The sequence below is a fragment of the Tenrec ecaudatus genome, chromosome 1 (genome assembly GCF_050624435.1).
Source record: "Tenrec ecaudatus isolate mTenEca1 chromosome 1, mTenEca1.hap1, whole genome shotgun sequence".
NCBI classification, from domain to species: domain Eukaryota; kingdom Metazoa; phylum Chordata; class Mammalia; order Afrosoricida; family Tenrecidae; genus Tenrec; species Tenrec ecaudatus.
This window is the reverse complement of record NC_134530.1, coordinates 76,513,598-76,536,891: the sequence shown is the minus strand read 5'-3', so window position 1 is coordinate 76,536,891 and position 23,294 is coordinate 76,513,598. Positions and strand designations below refer to the sequence as shown.

Below are 23,294 nucleotides of genomic sequence, written 5' to 3'. Positions count from 1 at the left end.
CTACTCAATACCATGAAGAGATCACTGAAATGCAGGTACTCTCTAGCAAAGCATGGTGAAGAAAGCATGGTGAATGCCCAGCTCTCAGAAAAATTAGTGTCTGGGTTCCATCTAAGTGAAGTGTCAACAAAGTCCACATGGAAGCAACACACCGGCCTGTGTGATCCAAGAATTGTAAGCAATAAAAAGCAAGACGTGGAGGAAAGAATGGTATTCGAGCCTAAATGCTGACCAACCCCTTTGCGGAAGGCTACGGAGGACAGTGAAAGCCCACCACCCATTCACAGGGTCCCCATGCAGATAAAGCCTCTGGTGAACCCCCTCTGACTCTGGTTGGGGGATGGAAAAGGCCGTGTTATCAGACAGAGGAGTTGTGGGGAGGCTTACCGCAACTGTAGTTAGGCTACAATGTGACACTAGTCATTTGATTTCCTTTTGATCCAATGTATAATTTTTCCAGTCTTGAACATTTTTACTTTGTTTTCGATTGAGGTTTTTCTCGGTTTCATTTGTTGGTGTTGGGTCGTTTGTGTTTTGTATATTTTTCTATATACGAAGTCCGGGATGAACCCGTAGAGACAACTGGATTGCTAGTTGCAGAGGGAGGGGAGGCTGGCAGGGGAAGGAGTGCTAAGGTGTCCTGGAATTGACAGTGGCTCTGCTTGCACAACTCTGATTAATGTGACTGAACAATTGAAAGGCGTGGCATGTGAGTTGGATGCTGGTGAACCTGATAAAAACAAAGAAGCCGATAGAAAAACCAAGGAGCTGAATGGGTCGCAGTGGTCCACGCCTCTTGTGTGTGGGGCATCTGACAGCGGCAGTCCCTCCTCCTCAGGACTGTTCCGAGGGTCAAGTAGGGAGCCAGTGTGAGAACAACAGCTGCAGCAAGGATAGCTAGCCGTGGTGTTCTGGCGCCCTGCTGTGTGCTTTCCCTGTCTGAATGTTTCCTATCTGCTCAACTCCCCTTTGGGGTCAAGGCTAGCATTTTCATTTTACAGATGAACAAACGGAGGCACAGAGAAGCCCATGGGAGTGGGGAGGTAGGAGGTGGGATTCGGACGTAGTCAGTGCCCCTAATTGACACTCTAGGGCAGCAGTTCTCAACCTGTGGATCACGACCCCTTTGGGGTCGAATGACCCTGTCACAGGGGTCGCCTAAGATCATCAGAAAACACATTTCCAAAGGCCTTAGGAACCAAAACACCGCTCCTCTATCCCCAGGTGGGTCTGCCCACATGCAGATACACCCACATACGAGTACCCAGTGTGAAGACTGTTACCAATGCTAAACCATGCTTCCAGACAAAATTTACTTGTTTTTAATTAGAAATAAATATTTCACAATCTATAATTTTGTGATTAATCACTATGCTTTAGATATGCTCAACTTGTAACAATGAAAATACATCCTGCATACCAGATACTTACATGACAATTGAGAACAATAGCAAAATGGCAGTTATGAAGTAGCAACGAAACTAATGTTCTGGTTGGGGTCAGCACAACAGGAGGAATTAACTGTATGAAGGCATTAGGAGGTTGAGAACCGCTGCTCTAGGCCTCTTTTTCCAGGAACATTTGTAGGTCAGAAAACCTGGGCCTCCTCTTGGCGGGTCTGACCCCAGGACTGCACCCCTAGGGTTAGCCCCAGGACCCCGGGGGGCCTGAGGAGCCAGCTCTGCCCCACCACATGTTGCCTGTCTGTTCCTGCAGACGCTGTCCATGCTTCCTACTAGGATCCTGCGGCTGCTGGAGTTCGTGGGGTTTTCAGGAAATAAGGTATGGACCATCTCCGACCCTGTCCTCCTCTCCGGACTGGCGCTGATAAAGGGTTATGGGCCGGGTCCTGGGCCTCAGTTTCCTCTCCCAATGATCCTGGCCTGAACCACATGGGGTATGGGTGGGTGCACTGCTCCGGGGTCAGATACCTTGGACAACACTCCACTTCAGGCGGTGAGTGGAATCAGGAAGGGAGGTGGAAGCAGAGAACTCAGGCATCCCAAGCCTTACCAAGAGCAGGATCCAAGTCCCAGGCAGGAGTCGCGGGTCTGAGGTTTCTTCCTGAGGGAGGCAGCTGGGTGGAGTGGAAGGGCATAGGCCTGGAAGTTGGTGACATGGGCCAGTCTAGCCTCGGCCCCTTGTCACTCTCAGCACACCTCTGCTTCTGCAGGGCCTTTTCTTTGGGTAACATGAGGGGTTTGGACCCGTTTCCTAAACTTGCATTTTCTCAGGCCCTCGTTTTGTTTGTTTGTCATACGCACCACAACCCCCATATGATTACTCAGACACCTTTTCCCCTCTAACATGACTCATAATTTTTATTCAGACTTATTTAAAAGAAACATGTCAGTATTTGCATGTGATAACCCTGTATTACTTAGCATGATAAGAGTGTAGCCATAAAAATAAATATTATAAAGGCCAAACCATCTTAAAAAGGCCCAACCTGACCACGTGACCCGCCAAGGCTGGACCCAAGGTGGGTGTGGCTGCGCCAGCAATTGGTGGCCTTGTTTGGGGAAACACTGGCCAGAGGCTCTGGAAGCTGCCCATCTGGGACATGTGTAGGACTTGGAGGCCATGTCCGGAGGTAACAGCTCAAGACAAGGCCCAGGGTGGGGGGAGGGCGCTGAGAGGCTTCCAGCACCTCTCCGTGGTCTCTGACCTACAGGAGGGCAGTTGTAAGGACAGACCGGCTGAGGTGTTGCGTTAGGGAAACAGGTGGTGTCTGGCCGTTGACTCCCCCCAGCCCGCCTGCAGCCCCCTCCTTTTCGAAGCCCCATGTCTCTGCCTCTGCTCTGAGCTGGGGGAGGAGGGTCATCCTCGCCCTGTTGGAGCCGCCCGGGGATCTCAGCAACAGTGTCCCTTCCCCCTAGAAATGTGGCTGAGGCAAGGAGGGTGACACAGCACCAGAGCAGCTGGCCCGGCTCACTGAGTGCCACCCTTGGGTCCAGTGCCCTCCTGGCCGGCCCTCAGCCACCCCCCTTGTGCCCCAGGACTACGGGCTCCTGCAGCTGGAGGAGGGCGCATCGGGCCACAGCTTCCGCGCCGTGCTCTGCGTCATGCTGCTGCTCTGCTACCACACCTTCCTCACCTTCGTGCTCGGTAGGACCCTCGGGCGCTGGAAGGGCAGGGGCGGGGCCTCGAGGGCACCCCACCCCCCAATGCAGCCCCACCGAGGGCCCTGGGGCCAGCCTCGGTATTCTTATCTGTGAAACGGGATGCTTGTGTCCCCTGCTTGCACCTCTGGAGGAGGCTGTAGGCAGGCAGCCCTGAGTGGTGCCCGATCTAGCCTTGGCGAGCGAGCAGGGGCACCTGGCCAAGGGCCCTGCAGTGCCCCAGACTCCCATTGTCCCGGAGGCAGGAAGTCCCATCACCGAGCTCACAGAAGGGAAGGTGGAGGCTCATAGGACAGGTGTTGTGTCCCCACCTTCTCCAGGCACCGGAAACGTCAACATTGAGGAGGCAGAGAAACTCTTGAATCCTTACTTGAAACGCTACCCTAAGGTGAGCCCCCCACCCCCCACCCCCACCCATGTGAGCTCTTGGGATCCACATGGATTCATCCACATGGACCCACCCGCGTGTCTCTACAGGGAGCCATCTTCCTGTTCTTCGCGGGGCGGATTGAAGCCATCAAAGGCAACATTGACGCAGTGAGTGGTGGGGGCTCCAGGTACCCAGATGGGAGCCTCAGGCCAGTGGGAAGCCGGACACCCACAGGCACAGGCACGGGGGGTGGGGGTGGGGGGGGAGAGCGAGCTTGAGAGAGAGAGAGAGAGAGAGAGAGAGAGAGAGAGAGAAAGAAAGAGAACCTGGACAAGGCCTTTCTGAGGGAGGCAGTCTGGGAAGGCCATGGAGGCGGTGTGGTTTGTGGTGAAGCCTGGCCCGGCTATGGAGGTGGTCCAGAGGGTGCAGGGTGGGTGGGGCCCGGTGGCCCCATGGGGTGCTGAGCCCGGGTGTGCCCTCAGGCTATCCGGCGCTTTGAGGAGTGCTGTGAAGCCCAGCAGCACTGGAAGCAGTTCCACCACATGTGCTACTGGGAGCTGATGTGGTGCTTCACCTACAAGGGCCAGTGGAAGATGGCCTACTTCTACGCTGACCTGCTCAGCAAGGAGAACTCCTGGTCCAAGGTGGGCACAAACTTCAGACCAGGGAGACCTCTCACTGAACATACATGTCAGCTAGCATGTCAGCCGGTGACAGGTTCTAACAGGATTCAGGGCTAGAAGATGCTGAGAAACGGTGGAACTACTGTGTCAGTCCAGACCTGTAGCCCTGGTGGCCTTGTGCTTATGCGTTGGGCTGCTAAGGGCAGAATCAGCAGTTTGAGACCACCAGGTTCTCTGGGTTGAAGGGGGGACGGGCCTTCTCCTCCTGTGATTTGTGTCACTGTCTCAGAAACCCACAGGGGTAGTTCTACCTGGTCCTGGCACGACTTGATGGCAGTGGGGTTGGTTTTTGTTTGGGGGGACAGACATGCGTCTCGTGGTCCACACTGGTGGAAATGGTCTATTTCTGCATTATCCTGTGTGGCAGCCACTCGCCACCTATGCACAGCAAGTGCTTCAAATGTGGCCAGTGCCACTGAGAAGCTCAACTCTCATTTCCTTTCCATGTACATAGCAACTTGGAGCCGGTTGTCATTAGATCTGGAAATTCTCCCAGGGTTCTCTGGCCTTGGTCTTTCCCTCGGGCTGTGCAGATTCCAGCCAACGTCCCAGGACTGAGCCTCATTGGCCTGGCTGAGGTCACATGTCAGTGCCTGGAAATGGAGGTGTGAGGAGTTTCCGTAGAGACTCAGAGTAGGAAGGGGGTTGATTCCTTAGAAGTTAAACGAAGTGATACACCCCAAAGAAGTATGTGGGTAGGGGGCTGGGTGGGGGGAGCATTCAAGAGATGCCATGGCGACAAAGCAAAACAGAACTGAGGCCTGGCACATGTGGGAGCTTGGAGCTAAAGGAGTCTGGGCAGCAGTGCAGGGGTCAGCCCGGACAGCTAACTAAGAGGCAGGTGATGAGCCCCACCAGGCACGCTGAGTGAGGGAGATGAGAAGCGGTCTGCGTCCATAGAGGTTACAGCCTGGGAAGCCGTAAGGAGCAGTGCTGCCTTCTGCTCTCGGGTCTCCTCATGAGCTGGGACCCTGGATGCCTTCTCCACACAGCCCTGACCTGAATGGATGCAGGTCCAGGGTCCTGTTGGTCATCTACATCTTGTCCCTGTGCCTCCCCCGCCTCTGACGGAAGGTCCTCTTCAGGACCTTACCTGGGCACTCAGCTGCAGGGGAAATCTCTGGGCCACGGGCAAAAGGGGATGGGCAAGAGGGCAGTCTGGGCATTGCACTTGGGTGGGACACTTAAGACTAGGAGCAGGTAAATGACCCTCCTAGACCACACAGCTGTTGGATTTGAAGGCAGTTCTGGGCAATTATTCTAAGACCACAGCTTTTTCCCTGCTCCATAGCTCTCCCAAGGAGACCTGGCTTGCACTGGGATCAGCCTGCCATTGTGGAAGGGGGCTTCCTCAGGGCCTGTCCTCCCTTCCTCCTCACCTCCCACTTTCAAGAAGTTGGAAACCATGTGGAGCTCATGGGGACTCTAGAAGTCTTCCCGGGGAGCGAGGGGAGCCACTGGGTCCACCTACCCAGGGCAGGGGAGGCCTTGGGTGGCTTGGAAGCTGCTGTGAGGGGCAGTAGGAGGGCCAGGTGCCCAGGAGTCAGGATGTAAGGATTTGGCTGAGTCCCTGCTCCATCCTCAGCTCACTGTGCAGCTCTAAAGTGTTGGGGAGGCCAGCCCTGCTTTCTCTGTGAACACTTGGAATTTCCTATGAAAATGGGGGCTCTAACTGTCCAAGTTTGGGGTCCTCCTCCATGCCTTGCCTCCAAGTCTTGACTGCCACAGCATCCACCAGCCAGCCCTGGACACATGGTCAGTGGTCACTACCATGTGTGACTTTCCCTGTGCTCCATGTGGACTGTACCAAGTGGTCCCAATGGGGGCCACAGGCCTCTCCAGCACCTACAACCAGCAATCACCCAGCATTCCAGGCAACAGCAGTGTGCTCAGTGCAAGGGGAGCTCAGCCACAGCCCTGGGCAACCCAGTTATGAAACGAGGAAGAGGAGTTAGAATGTCGCATGGTGGAGGTAAGGGGCCTCTCTGAGCAGAGGACAGCAAGAGCAAACACTGGAAGCCAGGGTGCTGCCAGGGGGTTCTGCAACACCAGCGCCCAGGGTTTGGAATCGCCAGGGTCAAGGATTGGACTGCAAGGAGGACACAGAGGTGCCCTTCCTCCTCAGAGCTGCTGCTGTTGTCAGGTGCCATCGAGTGCACAACAGAGTGAAACCTTTCCCCGCCCTGTGCCGTCCTCACAATTGGTCCTATCCTGGAGCCCTTTGATGACGTCAGTCCATCTCATCAGAGCCTTCCTTTTCTCGACCTAACACTTTACCAAACATGCTCCCCTTCCCCAGGGACCTAGGTCCAAAAGGGCCTCTAAGGAGCACTCTGGCCTTATTTCATCCAATATAGCTCAGTTTGTCCTTTAAGAGATCCATGGTATTTTCAATATTCTTCTCCAGCACCACAACCAGCATGCATCGATTCTTCTACAGTCTTCTTTATTCAGTGGCCAGCTTTGACATGCACTTGATGCAGTGGAGAATACCATGGCTTGGGTCAGGTGCACCTTAGTTCTCAAAGAAACAGCCTTGCTCTTCAATCCTCTCAAGAGGTCTAGAGCTGAAGCTGCTCGGGGACACATGTCAGATTTAGAGCTCGGCAGGAAGTGGGAGTGGCGCGTGGCCCATGCGGTCGTGGAGATAGGTACTAGTTTGGGATCAGGCTTTATTTTAAGAGAAGAATGTGTCCCTTAGCTGGTGGTCCTGGCATGGGATTGGAGAATGGTCTACTCCTACTGTGGGCATGATTTCCAGGCTCCCTATCTTCTTCGTGGAAAATTTGTCAAAGCGTGATCGCTGACAGACCTAAGAACAGTCCAGTGGGCGGGAGAAGGGGAATCGTGTACTCCTCCTGAATCTCTTAGTGTCCTAGAGTCAACTGGCATCCTTCTGAACAATGCGGACAATAATGGTGTCTAGGGAGTCCCGCCCCTTTCCTGCCTCCAGCAGGCCTTCCCTTCTACCGCCCCCCCCCCACCCGCCCAGGAAGCAGCTTCAGTTCTAGATGTGGCCACTGGAGGGCAGCACAGAGGCTCTTGCTTGGCGTGTCTGAGAAAAGCCCTTTGCCGTCCAGTTCACTGGACTCCTGGCAGGCCCCGGGAGTCGTGCAGAAAGAACTGTGTTCCAGGGGGTTTTCAGTGGCTGGTTTTCCAAGCGTAGACCCTCTAGGCTGGCTTCTGAGGCACCTCGGGGTGGACTAGAACCACTCGCCTTTCAGTTAGCAGTTGGGCATGTTGACCAGGGACTCCTGAGAGGGGTGGCACCCGGGTTTGGATGGTAGAGTGGGGGTAGGGTCGTCTGCAGAGCCTCACCTTGCCTGTCAGTGGTGCTTATGGACCCAGTGGTCAAGGCTTGGGCTGGGACCCACCTCCCAATTGTTAAGAAGCAGAGGCAAGATTCAGATTGTTGGGGGGGTCTGTCGTTGTGGAATCAAGCAAGGTGATATTATGCCAAGTGCCTGGCACACACAGTAAGACAGTGGCGCCATGGGAGCCTGAGCTGGCCCTGACTCAGGTCCTGTCCATTCTGACTTCAGACCTCATGCATCCTGCGCCCCCTCAACATACATCCCTACCCATGACTGCGCAGGTGGCTCCCCTTGCTGGGAAGCCCCTTCTCAGTCTGTAAGTCTTCCCTCTGCCCTTCAGAGTCCTTGCTGCCGTCAGTGCTCATCCTACCTTTGCGGCTCCATTTCAGCCTCAGCACGTCCTGCTCCTTGACGACTTGCCGGGTCATTCTCTCCTCTCAGAGAAGGCAGGCGCTTTGGCACGGATCAGCTTGGTGCTGATCCCACCACTTATAGCCCCTTCAGCTCACCCTTGAATTCCCTCCTTGGACCCGGGATAACGCTAGCTATTCTGCTGGCACCTCCAAACGAGGTCCTTGTGCCAGTCCAGGGCAGTGAGCAGCAGTCAAGGGGGCTGCTCACACCTGGTTGCTTCTGTGCCTCCCACAGGCCACCTACATCTACATGAAGGCTGCCTATCTCAGCATGTTTGGGGAGGAAGACTACAAGCCATTCGGGGATGACGAAGTGGAGCTGTTTAGGTAGGTCCCACCGTCGAACCATGCCCTTCACGGGCCTCTTTCCCTCCTATCAGCACCCGCTCTGCAGCTGATCCTGTGGTCAGAGCCTGGCATCTGTTGAGGGGTTCTTTCAGTGATCTTGCCAGCGTCCTCCCCCGAGGTGCTGAGAGGGGACGGCCTTGGCCGCCTGCTGAGCTAGGGTGACCCACTCTAAGCAGCACAGCAGGGAGTCCAGGAGTTGGAACCAGACATACAGGATTAAGCCCAACCTCTGCAACTTCTTAGTTGTGCTGTCTTGGACAATTTCAGCATTTTTAACCCGGGACGGACCACATTGGCCTTGAAGGTGGCTTTGGGAATAAAATATGACATGTTTGAGGACTCTGGCATAGAGCCTGGCGCCTCCTGAGTTGCGCACCGAATGGTGGCTGTTTTCATTCGCCGGGTGGCCGTATTTGCCTCCTGATAAGGCTGTGGGAACAGGTCTCCTAGAAAGACAGGCCCAGTCCCACAAAGGATTGGGAGGGACCTGGAGCCTTGCCCCAGTCATAGGGCTGGGCCCCAACTTCTCAGACCTAGAAGTGGGTGTAACCCGAGCTTCCTGGGGCTGCTGCTGTCAAAACAGGGTGTCTGCATGCTGCCCAGCACCACCTGTCTCCATTTCATCTAACACCCTCAGGACCCTTAGGAGGGTTAGCTTCATTGTTTGCATTTCAAAGATGAGTCAACTGAGGCCCAGAGAACGATGAGCTGGAGAGGGGTTGGGGGGCCCACACCCAGGTTCAGCTGTTTCTTGAGTGAGTCCCCATGGCTCAGCCCTGAGGCCCCGGTGCCTCCAGGGGCTGTGGCAGAGAGGGAGGGTGGGGATGGAGTCCTGGGACCAGGCCCCAGCTGAGGCAGCTTGGCTAGGCACTGTGCCTTTCGAAACAGCCGGGCTCCACAGTCCACACGGCACTGTAGTTAAGGGCTTGTGCTGTGTGCTCTTCTCTAAATGGTGGTCTCACCTAAAGAACTGAGAAAAAGACCCCAGGACTGGAGGAGTGGCAGCTGGGCAGAACTGACCTGAGTGCTTTTGGGTGCAGCCTACCCCCAGCTGGCCAGTGTGTGTGTGTGTGTATGTGTGGAGGGGGGGGGGGTTGCCTAATGACAGGAAGTGGCCAGGCCCTGGGGCAAGGGTGTGAAATAAGGCCACAGCCATAGGTGGTTTCTGATGTGAGGAAGTTCTTCAGAATTTAACCTCCTCTTTGGGAAGGGTAGGGTAGGGGGAGGGGGGATTGGGCTCAGTGCACTCTTGCTTGCTCTCCACCTCGCTTTCACAGAGCTGTGCCCGGCCTGAAACTCAAGATTGCTGGGAAGTCTCTGCCCACCGAGAAGTTTGCCATCAGGAAGGCCCGGCGCTACCTCTCCCCCCACCCTGTCTCCTTGCCAATCCCTGCGCTGGTGGGTAGACCGGCTCCACACCTCAAGCTAGGATTCTGGGATCTGCTGAGGATCAGGATGAGAGCCAGGGGTGCCGGGGAGGCAGGTGCGAGGGAGGGCCCTTCTGTGGGACACCTCTCCTATGCCCTGCTCTGGGGCTGAGGCAAAGGGCGTAGAGGAGCCTGACTCAGCACCTGCCTGCAGAACTGCTGACCCTGGGAGTGGGGGTGGAAAGACAGGTGGCACACCTCAAGGCCGGAAAGGCAGCCTTCCCAGACGGGCCAGACCCATTGTTCCCCACCCTTAGGAAATGATGTATGTCTGGAACGGCTATGCTGTCATCGGGAAGCAGCGGGAGCTCACAGATGGCATGCTTGAGGTCATCACGCAGGCCGAGGAGACGCTGGCGAAGAGCCCAGGTGACTGTCTTGGACCTGTCAGGCTTCCCCCACTCCCCGTCCAACATGCCCACCCCGACTTCTCTAACCCGTCCTTGTCTTTCCTGGCTCATCTTCAATGTTGCCTCTGCTCCAGGAAGCTCCCCCTTGCCCCCCAGGTAGAGTCAGGATCTCTGCTGGGCTCTCCACAGCCCCCCAGCTCCCCATGGCCAGCCCTGAAACAGTCTTGTCATTGTATCAGAAGGTGCCTTTCCTTCTCAGACGCCAGCTCCCTAAGGACGAGGACTGTGTCCAAGTCCTCTGTAGTAATGACTGGCCTGTGTTCTTCCCGCACATCCTACGTGCAGAGAACGAATACTCTGTGGACGATGAGTGTCTGGTCAAACTGCTGAAAGGCCTGTGTCTGAAATACCTGGGCCGAGTCCTTGAGGCCGAGGAGAACTTCAGGAGCATTTCTGCCAGGTAAATAGAGGTCTGTGGGTACCACTGTGCCAGGGTACTGTACCACTGTACCTAGCTGGGCCAGGGGCTCTCTGGAAGAATTTTCAGGGCTTCTCCATCGTCACATGCACTACAGACCTGGGCCCAGCCTACCCCATTGACTGACTACCTCTAGCTTTGTGTGGACGATGCCCCCAGAGAGGGTAATACAGCAGCCTTGGCCTTGCCTGGGGGAGCTCACATATCACACAAGGAGATCTCTCTGCTCCCTAAGAGGGTCTGATTAGAGCCATGCTGGGGGAAGGCAGAGGGACAATGGGTGCTCTGAGTAGACATACGGGCTTCCTAGAGGCCACTTGGATTTGGCACAATTTTGTCAAGCAGAGAAAAACAAGGGATAGTTTTAAGTAACTCCTGCAAGCCTTGACACAGGAAAGAAGCCTAAGGGCAGGGGTGGCCTTAACTAGGTCCATTGCTCTCTGGGTGAAGCTTCTAGAACAAAAACCACATTCAACGGCCATCGAGTCAATTCTGACTCATACAGAGTTGAAGTACTTCTGAGTTTCTGAACCTGTGACTCTTGATGGGAGTGGAAAGCCCCGTCTTTCACCCTTGAAGAGCCCAGTGGTTTTGAACAGCTGACTTGTTGTTAGCAACCCAACACATAACCACTGCGCCACCAGGGTGTAAGAATTTAAGATGCAGTGAAGGTCACTACCAGGAGCTAGACTGGGCTCCATAGCTGGGATGTTTGGCTCATTAAAGACAAAAGAGCCAGGAAGGCCGCTGGGCAGGGGAGCTCCTGAAAGTTGTGGGTTTTTAAAAGGTAGGGTGGAGGGTAGTACAAATCAGGGAGACTTCCCAATGTGATAAACAACCCTTCCCCCACACACACCTCAAGAAAGGAGGGTCAGGCAGAGGATCGAGATAGATCCTTTTGGGGTAAGGCAGCCAGGACCTTCCTGGTTCAGATCAGGAAAACCCTCATGAGCACTTGGGGGACCCTAGAGGAAGGACCAGCAGGCCACTGAAGGGCAGTCATGAGCGCATCCTACTTCGTTCCACAGTGAAAAGAAGATTAAATATGACCACTACCTGATCCCAAATGCCCTGCTGGAGCTGGCTCTGCTGTTTATGGAACAAAGCAGAAATGAAGAGGCCGTCAAACTCTTGGAAACTGCCAAGTAAGGCTTAGGTAGCTTCGTCCCGGCCCCAATTCTGTCTTGAGCTGGCTGCTGGCAGAGGATCCAGGCAGCAGTGACTGCGGTGGCTGGCAAAAGCGGGGATGGGGTGGGGGTGGTGGGGTGGTGGTGTGTTTGTGTGTGTGTGTTCGAGCACGTGATTGGCGGGGAGGGTGGGGGAGAAGGGAGGGAGAGGCTAGGCTTTCCAACAAGGAATTGGAACCCCAGAGAGCAGGGAGGAGTGGCCCAGGGTCTCACTGCAGGGCTGGTGGTGGGATGTTGGCTCTACTCTTCCAGCCCTGGGACCTCCCTCTCCAAACTCAGAGGAGACTGGTGAGGGTAGGTTTCAGCATGGAGACTCAGCATGACCAACTGTGAGGGAATGTCACTCACTTTCTACTAATCCTCCTGGTGGCAGGGTCCAGCCCCAGCTGTGGATAGACTGGGGCTTAAGCCTGCAATTGTCCTTCTTGACTGGTGGGCTCTACCCCAGTTCAGGCAGAAGGACAAGAGCTCCTGAAGCAGCTGCCTGGGGCTGAGTCTCTGCTTTCTTCCAGGCAGAACTACAAGAACTACTCCATGGAGTCAAGGACACATTTCCGAATCCAGGCAGCCATGCTCCAAGCCAAATCTTCCCTAGAAAATGGCAGCCGGGCTGTGATCTCATCAGTGTCCTTGTAGCTCTGTGCAGTGCTTCTGGGCTGGACAACAGACAAAGACAGCTGGACAAGCTCCTAGAAGCATTTCCAAAAGACCCCTCTCCCTGCCCTGCCCTGCCTTTGGGGCCTGCTGAAGCTCCAGTGGGCTGACATGACGTTGGCTTCCACATGGAAGCAAAGCTGGCATTTCCCCCCAGTGGGGCCCTGGGCCTTTGCCAAGGACAGAGCGGGCAGAGCCCTCTGCCTGCCCCCATCACACATACGGGTACTTGGGGGTTTTTTTCCACTTGATGTTTTAAGAGAATGTGTGAAACAGTTTACATTTTCTTCAGAAATACATCGGCAGGATCATAGTTGGCTTAAAAACAAACACAAAACCAAAACCAACCAATCACCTGTAACTCTTTACTTTAACCCATATTGATCTGGAGGAAACCTCTTTCAATGATGCCAAAGGCCAAATTGTTTTCCAAGCTTCAGGAAGGTCTCTGCTTCCAGGGGGACTGGAAAGCCCTTCATTCCCTGGGACTGCGTGCTGACCAGGAGCAGCACCTCAGACTTTGATTCCCATAGGGCTTGGGCCGACAGACCCCTGCTGCCCTAACTTCTCACACTGCATTTGCACTTCCTTTGTAACTTTCCAAATGAAAAATCAAATACATCTTTGCAGTGACACAGTTTTCATCTGAGCCCATCTGTAGAAGCATCACCCCTCCCCCTCCATTTCCCCTCACCCCCCCCTTACCCCGCACCAGTGTAGGGACGGGGAGCAGCTCAGAGGCTGGAGAGCAGAAGCGTGTGGCCCTCTCTGTGCCAGGGCTGGGACGGGCTCAGTTCTCCTCCTGCCTCCTCACCACAGAAAAGTTCATCTTCCACACTTCACTCTGGGGCACATTTATTTACTGACAGCAGTTTGCTTAGAAACAATGGTTATTCTTGGCCTGTTGTAAAAGCTTAACTCGAGGGGGGAGGGGGGATTTCCCCCCCCTCCAGTTAATAAGAGGTATTGATGGGGGGTGGGGGGTGATATTGATGTAAGAAAAGTTATCATGCAACACAGATTTCCCCCCCAAATATGTGTTGCTTCAAGTCCTGGGGAGGGTAGGAAGGCAAGATCAGGAGCCAGATGGCCCAGGGATGTTATATTTAGACAGTATGCTATTGTAAAAATTCTTAGATTAAGTTGCCAATGTTTTAAGTTGGGGAGTGTTCACAAAGAATCTGGCCCCTGGCCGCCTTGTTTAAAAGGAAAACAGCGTTGGCAGCGTGGAGCCCGCACTCCCACCAGACAGCCACCACTGGGAGCCAAGGAGCGGAGGCGGCGTGACACTTACCTTGCCAGCCCTCAGAGGCCTTGCAGTTGGCAGCCATCTGGGTCTGGTCAAAGGAGTACTCAAGTCGAGCAACTACCGCTCCAAGTGTTGCCACTGACAGGACAGTTGACGGACAGCACACGTCAACGTAGCCCTTTCAGGGGGAGGGGGGAAACCTGCTCGCAGCAAAAACTAGCTGTTTCTCCAAACGTGACTGTGAATACAGCTCTACAAGGGAGAAACGCAGGCGCTGCTCCCAACGTCCAGCAGTGGCCTTTCTGCAAACACAGCATCTGCCAGGGGCTGGCTTCACACACGAATACCCCGCCAACCAATCTCTCGGGTCTAACAATGAAGGAATTCATGGACTTGCGGTCAAGCATTTTTTCCCTAAGAAAAACCACAGAGCCAGACCCAAGGTCCCCTCTTGCACCCAGTACTGTTAAGAGCAGCAACGGGACAACATAAACCTTGCTCACTGGCTCAGAATTCAACCAAGTTCCCTGTAGAGAGTGCACCCTCTGGAACCTCGCTGAAAGTTTGGCTGTTGGGTAGCTGAGGACAGGATGCCAGGGGTGCCGGGGGTGTGGTGGGCTTGAGGGTAGGTGCTTTTTTGTCAGCTTCCTCGTGTATTTAAAATATGCTGTCCCCAGTGAGATCAAAACAGCATTGGTCACAGGATACCAGACACAGAACTTGCCAAAACAAGACAAAACCACTTGACCTCAACACTTCAGGTGCTTTTTGCTTTGATTGTTTTCAAGAGTTTAGGCCAGGATGGTCTCAGCTTCGTTAATGCGTCCACCTCTGCTGCCCTGAGGACAGGCTGTGAGGGAGGACAAATCACTGGATTTTGCCTCTTTGCCCGCTCCTGCAGCTTCTGAGATAGTCTATCAAAAACATGGCTGTGGAGGAGGGTGAAGCCTCAGGGTATCTGACACCACCATGCCCTTTTGCACGGGTGTCTGAAGTGGCACTTCTGCCCGGGCATCTTGCTGTGCCTTCTGCGTCTGCATGTCTGTCACTGTCTCAGCCAGCAGTGTCGGCCTTTCAGGCATATCTGCCCTGGAAACACGGCACCTGCTTTCAAGACCCTGCGCTGCCAGTGATTTTCATAGTGGTCCGGAAGTCATGAACCCACTGCAAAAGGGTAAATTTGGGTCAAGACTCCTGCTCTCAATAGTCTTGGTCAGCTGCTGGGTTTCACATTTGCAAAATGAGGCAATAAGAGAGAGAGAGCTCTCTCTCTTTTCCGGTCTAAGATGACAGGCTTCTTCAAATAGGTCCCACCAGCAGCCCAGCGCCAGAGGGCAAGCACCCCCACTCAGGTATAGTCTACACGCTGACGAACTCGGTTGCTAGGGAAGGGGAACTGCTTAGGTAAGAGGATCTCCACAGGCCCTTGGCAGCAGAAAACCTACCTCAGCCTCTGTCTAGACCGGCCCCCTTCCCCCACTTATCCCCCCCCCCACAGGGCTAGCAGGGAGGTGTCCAGCAGTGTTGGTTCCTATCAGCTCCCCCATGTGCTGGCAGGCAGCCCTCCTCCTTATCTCTCCAGTCAGAGTGGGTTATTTCCAAGACAGCTAGCTAGCGTCACTCACAGCAAAAAGCCATGACCTAACCAGGCCCCTAAATGGTCAACTCCAACCTCAAGACCTGGCTGTGGGCCCGCGGGAGATTCCCAGCAGCTCCAGAAGGGCGCCAGGAGCGTTTTCAGAAAGTCCCCATCTGCACAGTGTTAGAATCGCTCAACCAGGGAACAAGAGCCAAGGATACGTTTCACAAGCTCCTTTCCAAGGGCTCGTTTTCTTCGCGGATGCCCCGGAGTGCCTGCTGTGCTTGCTTCGGGTGGCAAGCGGAACATTCTTGCGTCCCTAGCACCACTGCATCAGTAATATGGAAGTGCCTAGCTTCTGAAATCCAAGCAGCAAATGGGACCTCCTCACCCCCACCTTCAAAGACAGCTTCGCATGGTCGGAGCCGGAACACAGTTCACTGCTGCCCTGGGGGGTAAAGCCACAAGGAGCCTCCTGTGGGGGCTTGGGTGAATCATTACCAAATGAGCAATCTCTTCATGGCTTCTAACATGGAAGATCAACTGTTAAATGAAAAAAATGTAATGGCCTCCCTTGGGAGGCATGCAATTAACTACCGAAGTCCCAAGGGACCACTAAAAGTTGACATTCCAGTGTCATCAGCGACACAACAGCTGACACCTCAAACAGGGCTTTCTCCCCTTCCCCCCATCCAGATCATTAGCGAACACCTCAGAACATCCGGAGCTGCGGGAAAGAAGAACAGCTAGCGTTGAGTGCTCAACTTGTACCAGCTGAGATACTAAGCACTTGACCTTTACCAGAACCTCACAACTACTCAACGAGCTATGGTCCCTGGGTGGTGCAGTGTGTGCACTACTACTAACTGAACAGTGGGGGACATGAACCCACCCAGAGGCACCTTGGAAGAAAGGTCTGGCAACCAACCCCCCTTCTGTGAACCTGCAGCCTTTGAAAACCCTGTGGAGTTCAGTTCTACTCTGAAGCGCAGACTTAGCAGCCGGTGATGGGATTGCTTCTGGCCAACCGAGAGGTGGCAGCTTAAACCAGCAGTTCTCAACCTGGGGGTCGCGACCCTTTCACAGGGGTGGCCGGATTAATAACAGTAGCAAAATGACAGTTATGAAGTAACAACGAAAATAACGTTATGGTTGCGGGGGTCACCACAACCTGAGGAACTGTATTCAAGGGCTGCGGCGTGAGGAAGGTTGAGACCCTCACTTGGTGTGAGTTCAACCACGTTGACGGCCACAGGCCAGTGCGCAGCCCTGTGGTTAGGCGATGGGCTGCAGATGGCAGGTCGGCGGCTCAGACTCACAAACGGGAGAAGGGTGAGGCAGTCTGTCCCCTTAAAGATGGTTTACAGTCTGAGTCGGAATGGGGGTAGTTTTCACTATCCCGTGGAACTCATGGCTTGGAATTCTCAGGCCCATCCATCCATGAGGCATGGCTCCCCGTGGCCACTTGGCAGTATGGCATGGAAAAGGGTTTAATTCTGCTAACGCCTAAAAGAGAAATTTTAATTCTTAAGCAACAGCATTTGTTCTTAAAATCATTAAAGGCAGGTGGAGGCCGGGCCTGATCTAATCTCTTGGTGGATAGAGTTCAATTGCAAAGATGCAGAGCCTGAGCCCTGAGTGAGCAAGGGGCAAGCTTGAAGAGGTTTGGTATAAGACAGCGAGAGAGGAGCACAGATAAGCTCTGACACACACAAAGCTAAAGACACCCCAAAATGATTTAAAATGTCGAGGGGCCAGGGGCCAGAAACCCGCATCTCGTGGGTCTGGGTTGACTTATCTGCAACTGTCTGGAAATGGGAGTGTGAGGAAATCAGACATTCAGAGAGGCCTGGCCTTCTAAAACTACTCGGCCAAGTTGTGTTAACTGCACGAGAAGGTCGATGAAAGCACAGACCAGACTGAAAACTTAGTTGAACTGTGTTGCTTCTCTGAGAATCCATTTCGTCTTCAGGAAAATGGGGTCAGTGGCTTCAGAGGGTAAAGTCCCTGCGAGGAGACCTGATCGCCGTGGGGCGAAGCCCAGCAGTCTGTGTGAACCGGCTGTTCAGGTGAATGTGATGTCCCCAGGTTTCAGAACCACCGCCTTAGGGAGGTGAGGCACCGTGTGGCTCACCTTCGGACATTTGCTCTGGAGGGTTATTAGAAGTTGGGGTGCCGCATGGGTAAAAACAAATATCCACTCTATGGCCCCTCCTTCAAAAACAGGCTTGGGGACACTGACCTTTTCCTGGACAAGGAAGGACAGATACCATGAGTGTAGTTCATGGGACTATCAGGAAACTCTTTGGCCTTCTCTCTGCCCCCTCAACGTTAAGACTCCCAATTTTGCAATGCAAACTTCCTTGATGGTAACTCCTTCCACATGCTCAAATTCCTTAAGGACTCCTTCCCTCCTCCTTTAAAAAACAAACAAACATATATATCTGTTGAGCACCTACTATGTTAAACATGGAAACTAATTAAGAAGCATGTGCCAAGCCAAAAGCTCTGGTTTGTCTAAATTATAAAAATACTGCATCTAGACAGCACTAAAAATGAAAATTATAGACCAGTATTCCTGATGAACATAGATGCAAACATTTTCAACAAAATACTAGGAATAGAATCCAATTATATATTTAAAAATTAATCATACAACATAACCAAGTGGGATTCATATCAAGTATATGAGGAGGTTCAAAATTAATTACAATCAAACCAACACATACTTGGCCCCTTTTTCAGACCAATAAAACTTGTAGGCTGGGGGGGGCACTCAATTGTATGTTTCTACTTAGTCTAAGTAAAATATGACCGTAAAATTAAAAGCTTTGCAAGTACATCCTGAAAGAAAAAGAAAAGCAATCAGTGTAACCCATCACATGAATAAAAGAGAGATCTCATGATCATATTGAACAACACAGAAAGGGCATTTGACAAACTCCAAAACATAAAAAGACTCAACAAAACAGGAATAGAAGGAAAATTCCTCAGCAGAACAAAGGGCATATATACAAACCCTACAGCAAGCCTTGCTGTCAATGGAGAGAAACTGAAAGCATTCTTGCAAATGGAAACCAGACAAGGATGCCCTTTATTACCACTTCCATTCAATATTGTGTTGTTGGAAGTCTTAGCCCGAGCTATGAGGGAAGACGGGGAAATTAAAGGCATTCGAATTGGCAAGTAGTAGTAAAACTCAATCTGCAAACATGATCCTGTGCATAGAAAACTCCAAAAGTGAGGCAAGAACCTTGCTGGAATCGATCCATCCTGTCCATACAACGGGGTCGCTAGGAGGTGGCACCAACTCTGCGACACCTAACAACCCTCCGAGTCAGAATGTGGGAGTAAAAGATCAACTTACCCAAACCGAGTCTTTTATATCAACAGAGAGGGCTCTGGAAAGGAAATCCAGAAAGCAAGGCCACTCATAAGGTACACAATGTCCAAGACTCACTTCCATTATCTAGCTGATTGGATTAGCTAGCATGGTGGGCTCCATCGAGACGTTGGGTTCATTCTCTTCTGCAGAGACAGCCAAAGCTAGGCATGCCGAGTATACCACTCCAGAGAAATCTTCCAGCTCCCTTTTCAGTTTCGATTTCTCACAGTGCTAAGAAATCTGTAGCCTCCAATCACTGACGTTAGGAAGGCGTCCAACCACAGAACCCACTCCTTTCAGCAAGATCTTAGATGCCGACATTTTCTGCCTTACTGCTATAGCAGAGATAAAAACATTTTTGGAAATACACAAAGCTAACCAAATCTACCAATAGCTTTTCTGGAGGAACAGAAACACAAAGGACTGTCTGGGGGGAAATTATTGATAATAGGCCATTAGTTGAGAGCAGCCATCTCTCCCAGAATTTCTTTAAAAACTTAAGGTGAAGAAGGGCTTTAGTTTATTAGTAGCATTTAGCATCTGCTTCCACTCGTCGTGCCTTGTCAATGTCTCTTGTTCAGGCGATACAAAACATGTGGGCAGTTCAAACCTGCACACAAAGCTCCAACCCCTTTTAGACCATTTCACAGGGGTTCCTCATGAAAACTTTATGGACCAAAGGTTGTACCCAACTCATCTTGATTTTGTTTCTCTGCTAAAGAGCAAGGAAATATCCAAGACCAGTGGACTGCAAAATGAAGCCTAAAAAACACAGTGGCTGAGTCCCAGACTCAGAAAGAAAAAGTATGCTTAAACCACTCTTTCCAGAATATGCCTCATATCCCTTTATTCATTCCTGTTATCTTAGTATAAACCTTAATGTAAAAATAATTAGCATAAAAATGGTCCTGCTGGTGGCAATTTCTTCATTAAAAATATACTTCATGTGCAGACCTCACCAAATCTAGTTAGCATCCCCCCCATGAATTCCAACAAACTATAAACAGTATTTCTATTAAACCACCTTAAAAATGACTACAGGTAGCCCCCCCAACTTATGATATACTCATTATGAAGATGAACTGTTTTGTACATCTAATTATTAATTACATAACAGCATATAATTTGCTGTTCTTATGCCAACCCTCAAAGACAAAGATTAGATTTACAATTATACAAGGTTGTGGTGAAGTAAAATTTCTTAATATGTCTTTCAATGTTTGGGTGGGACAATGCAAATAGTGTCCAAGGCTCTACCGCAGGGATTACTCCGTTTTTGCCATTCCGCCGCATGAGTCATCTCAAGCAGGGACAGAGACTCCTGGGGACACCAAGCAAGAACAGCCACCAGCAGAGTATATGCAAGACCCCTGTCTGAAGTGGCAGAGGCACTGCAGCTCTAAGACCATGAGACAGAGCAGGGAGTTGCACCACTGAGCCGGAGTCAGTGAGGCAGAACAGCAGGTGAGGTTCCGGGCCCATGGAGCCAATGGCCAACAGGCTGTGCGACTGAGAGGCTGAGACCAGAGAGCCTTGATTCCTGGCTGAGAAGAGGTGCTGCTGTAGACTTAATGACTGCACCCTAAATGTCTTATGGTCCTGACTTGTGGTAACTTGTTAGCTTCCCTTATCAACCCTGTCAATCGCATATTCTCTGTAAGCTTTGTGTTGATATAGGATAAAGAATGGCAGGTGGAAGCATGTCTGACCTTGCCTGGTACTAATTGGACTTGGTCTGGTGTGTGGTTAGATTCTCCTCCTTACAGAAGAGGGGGAATGCCGTAACACTTCACTGTGTTCATGAGGAACTTGTACATTGATCAGGAGTCAACTGTGTAAGCAGAAAACGGAACTACTACACTGTTTACAATCAGGAAAGGTATGTGTTAGGGTTGTGCCCTTTCCCATACTTGTTGAAACTATATGCTGCACAAATCATAGAAGCTGGATTGGATGAAGACAGCAGCATCAGGGCTGGAAGGCTTCTTCACCACCTGCAATGTGCAGATGACACAAACCAGCTCAAAGTGAGGACTTGATGCAGATCCAAGGACTCCAGCCTTTTGTATGGGTTACAGTTCAATGTACGAAGACCAAAATCCTCACACCTGGACCAAAAGTGAACACTGGGATAAACGGAGAAAAGGTGGAAGTCGCTGAGGAGCTTGTCTTGCTTGGCTCCATTATCAGTGGAGCAGTCAAGAAATCAAAGATCAGTGGCACTGGGTAAATCTGCTACACAAGTCTTCATTACTGAAAAACAAGGATGTTACTTTGAAGACTAAAGTGTGCCTGACCCAAGCCATGATATTTTCCATTACCTCATATGCATGTGAATAAGGAAGACTGAAGGAGAACTGACACTTTTGAATTGTGGAGCTGGAACATTGGAAGTCCCATGGGCTGCTAAAAGGGCAAACTGCAAGTACGGGAAGAGCGCTTCTTAGGATGGTGAGCCTTTGTCTCATGTACCTTGGATATGCTGTGATGAGAGGCCAGTGCCTGAAGGACAGGACCGTGGGATAAAGTGGAGGGCAGTGAAAAGGAGGAAGGCTCTCAAGGAGATGGATGGACACTGACTGCAACAATGGGCTCAGGACTCGGGACTATTCCATTCTGTTGTGCAGTCGCTTAAGTGGGAACGGAGCCGATGGCGCCTAACTGAAGGGGGAGGAGGTCGGCTAGGGCTGCCGTGCCATCCCCTCAGTGGGAAAAGTAAAACAACGAAGTAAAGGTTTTCCAACTGAAATCCAAACTGACTTGGCCAGTAAGTAGAACAGAACCCCATCACAAGTCCAGGACGACTTGTGTTTTAAACTGTTTATGTAATGCCATCAAACATTAACAGCCCTTCCGCTAAGGCAGTGCCCTCTCAGAAGCACATCAATTTTTGGCTAGTAGAGCATTTAACTGCACCAGCTAGCACATGGGTCACCATGAGCTGTAACCACATCAATGACAACCCATCACCACCACTACAGCCTGGAATAACTAACTTCCCAGGTTAATTATCGTTCAGCCTGCCCATCCCCAATCTGTCGTCATTTTTTCCAAGAAACAAAAAGTACTAAACTATACCTCCCTTTGTCAGAAGAGATCACTTAGCATGTCCACAGCCTGCCAGTGCATTGAGGTCATCTGAATAGTTTGTTAAAATTAACACATACCTACTACCTCTAGTCTGCCACTCTGGTTACATAAATCCGGGAGGAAGCCTGAGAATTTCTCACTTCTAGCAAACAGAGCCTCAGGCAACTGCAGTCTACCTACCATTCCCTCCATTTTGTAGGCAGGGAAACTGGCTTCGAGACAAAGGCATCTTGGGTTAGAAAGTCCGATTAGCCACACCCCAGCCTCCTCGATGACGCCTGCTTCAGGGCGCTCTTCTTCAGGATTCCCTGTTCAGACTCCTGATACATACAGAACAGAGTGTCATTCCAAACCTTATTTTTGCTGTCAAGAAAACCTTTAAAGGGAGGTCATTTCAGTATTTAAAGTGTAACGGGAAAATTTACAGATTGGAAATTTCTAACAAACATAAATATCTGTTTTATGTCTACCTTCTCCAAGAAGACCGCGTATTTAAAGACAAGCGGATGGTTCCACAATTTAACAAGCAGAGGAACCTGTAACACTGACTCCTGTCTAAGGAAAGGAGGCATATCAACAGCCTCTCGTGACTAGCAGGGGCATAAAGCTGAGGGCGCAAACGATGCCAATGGAAAGATGCGTGGAAACTTGGCCCAGAGAGATTAGAAGGATTCCTGCCTACAAAGGCCCCACAGGAATAACCAATGGGAAGACTGCTCAGAGCGTGAGAAACAACTCTGAGGTTATTTGTATTGCCTTTGTATCCCATGATAAAGGGGTCCTGAACCCAAGTTGCTTGTTTGTACAGAAATCAAGATTGAGGTCCTGGTATTAAACCGCTGGTCATAGGTTAAGGAAGGTAAACAGCACTACTTTAGATAGTCTGGGTACTAGAACTTCTGAAATGAGGCATCGCACGGCAGATTCCAGCGGAGTTTCAGACTGGAGCAAGGAGTCGTATAGAGTAGGTGCACAAGGCTCATCATCGGGGCTTTAGAGTCAGTTCATTTTAAATTCAGTTAAGCAAATTTAATATTTGAGGAGCTATTATCCAAACATCCAACTCCTTTTGTGTTCATTAATTCTAAGTGTTTTAAAAATAGTTGAGGTTATTGCATTGGTTAGGACAGACTTATATAGTGTAATCTGTCCAATCAGAAATACCTTCTGGTCAATGCTACTGCGATTTCTGGATTATGCTAAGCTTGTCTGTGATCCTGATTGAGGAGCACAAATAACTCTACTTTCAAGGAATGTTTTTCTTTTTTTAAGGGACCTGTGTATCCAGCGAATTTATCTAAGTACTTTCTAAAGCTAAATGGTTTTATATTAGAGTATAGATAGATCCTTAATAGTTTGGGGTTTGGTTTTTTTTTTTTCTTTCCTAATAGTTGGCTTTAAGAGATTCCTTACATAGGATTGAGAAGCATTTGTGAGAACTAATTTAGACCTTTCGAATCCTACAGGTTCACTTAACACTTTAAAATATTATTTTAATAGCCATGCTTAAACACATCTTGCTCAAATCTAAACTTGTTGTAGCCACTGTTTGGCTTCAGAAAACTTGAAGTTATTAGATGGTATTAAATGCCAAGCAAGAAAATAAATGTATCTCTCAAAAGTATATATACCTAAAGATTGGAAA

The 23,294-nt window shown here is 51.2% G+C and overlaps 1 protein-coding gene and 1 pseudogene across 1 annotated transcript in view; both read left to right on the top strand.

Moving 5' to 3' along the window:
* The window catches only part of TTC39A (tetratricopeptide repeat domain 39A), a 29,872-nt gene extending 17,047 nt beyond the window's left edge, over positions 1 to 12,825 (top strand). Inside the window, exons 8-18 of the mRNA XM_075539757.1 lie at positions 1,717 to 1,782; positions 3,000 to 3,108; positions 3,443 to 3,510; positions 3,600 to 3,659; positions 3,975 to 4,136; positions 8,138 to 8,229; positions 9,528 to 9,648; positions 9,935 to 10,046; positions 10,373 to 10,487; positions 11,534 to 11,650; positions 12,205 to 12,825. Coding sequence (XP_075395872.1) covers positions 1,717 to 1,782; positions 3,000 to 3,108; positions 3,443 to 3,510; positions 3,600 to 3,659; positions 3,975 to 4,136; positions 8,138 to 8,229; positions 9,528 to 9,648; positions 9,935 to 10,046; positions 10,373 to 10,487; positions 11,534 to 11,650; positions 12,205 to 12,328 — 1,146 coding nt within the window. The 3' untranslated portion in view covers positions 12,329 to 12,825. The remainder of the gene's footprint in view (positions 1 to 1,716; positions 1,783 to 2,999; positions 3,109 to 3,442; positions 3,511 to 3,599; positions 3,660 to 3,974; positions 4,137 to 8,137; positions 8,230 to 9,527; positions 9,649 to 9,934; positions 10,047 to 10,372; positions 10,488 to 11,533; positions 11,651 to 12,204) is intronic.
* Positions 6,763 to 6,975, top strand: LOC142428944 (MICOS complex subunit MIC10-like; annotated as a pseudogene).
* Positions 12,826 to 23,294: the final 10,469 nt, after the last annotated feature.